General features: G+C 53.2%; 1 protein-coding gene across 1 annotated transcript in view; it reads right to left on the bottom strand.

Annotated features, from left to right (window-relative positions):
• The window catches only part of RFK (riboflavin kinase), a 5,928-nt gene extending 5,083 nt beyond the window's left edge, over nt 1–845 (bottom strand). Inside the window, 1 exon segment of the mRNA XM_015409262.1 lies at nt 402–845. Within this exon segment, the coding sequence (XP_015264748.1) occupies nt 402–630 (229 nt within the window). The 5' untranslated portion in view covers nt 631–845.
• Nucleotides 846–1,555: the final 710 nt, after the last annotated feature.

Below are 1,555 nucleotides of genomic sequence, written 5' to 3'. Positions count from 1 at the left end.
AGAGTCCCCCTGACAACAAAGAAAGTGGGGGGGGGGGGGTGTTTAAAAGTTAACTAAACTGCTAGTTTTGTGATGTGTTGAACCATTCTGGAAAGTTACAAAACCAGCCAGATGGTTTTAAATTCAAAACGAGAGAGAAAATTAAAAGGAGAGTGGAATGCACTCACATCCCCACGAGCGACACAGGAGCTCAAGTTGCCCCCTTCCCCCCAAGTCAGGCTAAGTAGTTTTCTCTTTTCTTTTCCCGTTCCGCCTAAGAACAACCCGGGCGAGGGGAGGAAGGAAGCAGAAGGATCGAGAAGGGCAGAGGCAGCGGAAAGGCCCCAGCGGCCGGGACTCCCAGTCGCACTCCCTTCGACTAAGGCATGGCGGCCGGCCCAGGAAGCGCCCAAGCCACTCACCTGTGGGGATGCCGAGCTCTTTGGAGCCACGGCCGAAGCCCCGCACCACCTCCCCGCGACAGAAGTAGGGCAGGTGCTTCATAAAGGCGGCAGAGGACTCGATTCCGGCGACACCCGCAGTCAGGGTCAAGCGGAGCGGTGGGGAGCGCGAGAACACCGCACACTGCCCGGCAGCCGGGGAGAAGAGCACACGGGGAGAAAGGACACCGGCATACAGCGGGCGGAGCATCACGCGCCTCCCGGAGAAGGGGCGGGGCGAAGTAATGCGTCAACGCTTTTGCCGTCAGTCAGCCCGAGCATTCGAAAAGCAGTTCCGTCGGCTGTCTACTCGCAAGCCTATGACCGGGACCCCCGTGTGCTTTCTGTTTAGAGCGAGGCGGAAGGGCGCCCCGCCGTATGTGAGCGCATGCGTCCGGACAAAGGCCCCCTTTTTTTCTCGTTATAGAGGGCGAAACGCGGTAGAGGCTAAGCAATACCTTCCCCGCCTGCCCTGTTTCAGTTGGTGCCTGCGCAGATGCAGAAATATGCGGACGGGGTGTGTGTGTGTAAGAGGCTGCGTCCTTTCATGTTTTTCGCTTCAGCTGGGCCCCATTGTGGCGTCATCAGTTTTCGCCTCAAGCGTCTGTGGCAGTGTAGCCTGGGCGACGGGGGGCGGGGAGGGGCGCCGCAAGCGTTCGCGTCCTGTATCTCGGGTTGAGGCAGGAGTAATTGTCTTAAAGGAATTAAGGTGTTTTAGAAACTCAGCATATCAAACAGTGCAGTCCTAAGAATACTTGCCTGGGAATGAAACTCCATTGGGTACGCTTGGTTACGATTGCCAGTAACATTACTAAGCATGTCCTTCAATTTCACCTTTTACAGAAAAAAGTAAAAGCTGGATCCTGATGGGTCATCTAATTTTTCCCCACTAAACTCTCCCAAATCTAATATCAAATCACGTGGCTAAGCCAAGACCACAGATTGTACCTTTAAAAACATGCATCCAGTACTTTGCAGCGTGGATCTTCATGAATTCATACGATTTTTTTTACATTGAAACAAAACCGTCTTCTTACTGTGGATCATGTCTTAGTCTATAGTCAGCACCGCAAAAACATTGTTTTGTGATGGCACCGTGGTGCAAAAATGTAGTTCAGAAGCATGAAGCCTCATGA

This window comes from Gekko japonicus, unplaced genomic scaffold (genome assembly GCF_001447785.1).
Source record: "Gekko japonicus isolate JY-2015 unplaced genomic scaffold, Gekko_japonicus_V1.1 scaffold325, whole genome shotgun sequence".
In the NCBI taxonomy this organism is placed as follows: Eukaryota; Metazoa; Chordata; class Lepidosauria; order Squamata; family Gekkonidae; genus Gekko; species Gekko japonicus.
Note: the sequence above shows the minus strand (reverse complement) of the source record. Positions and strands in the feature narration are given on the sequence as shown.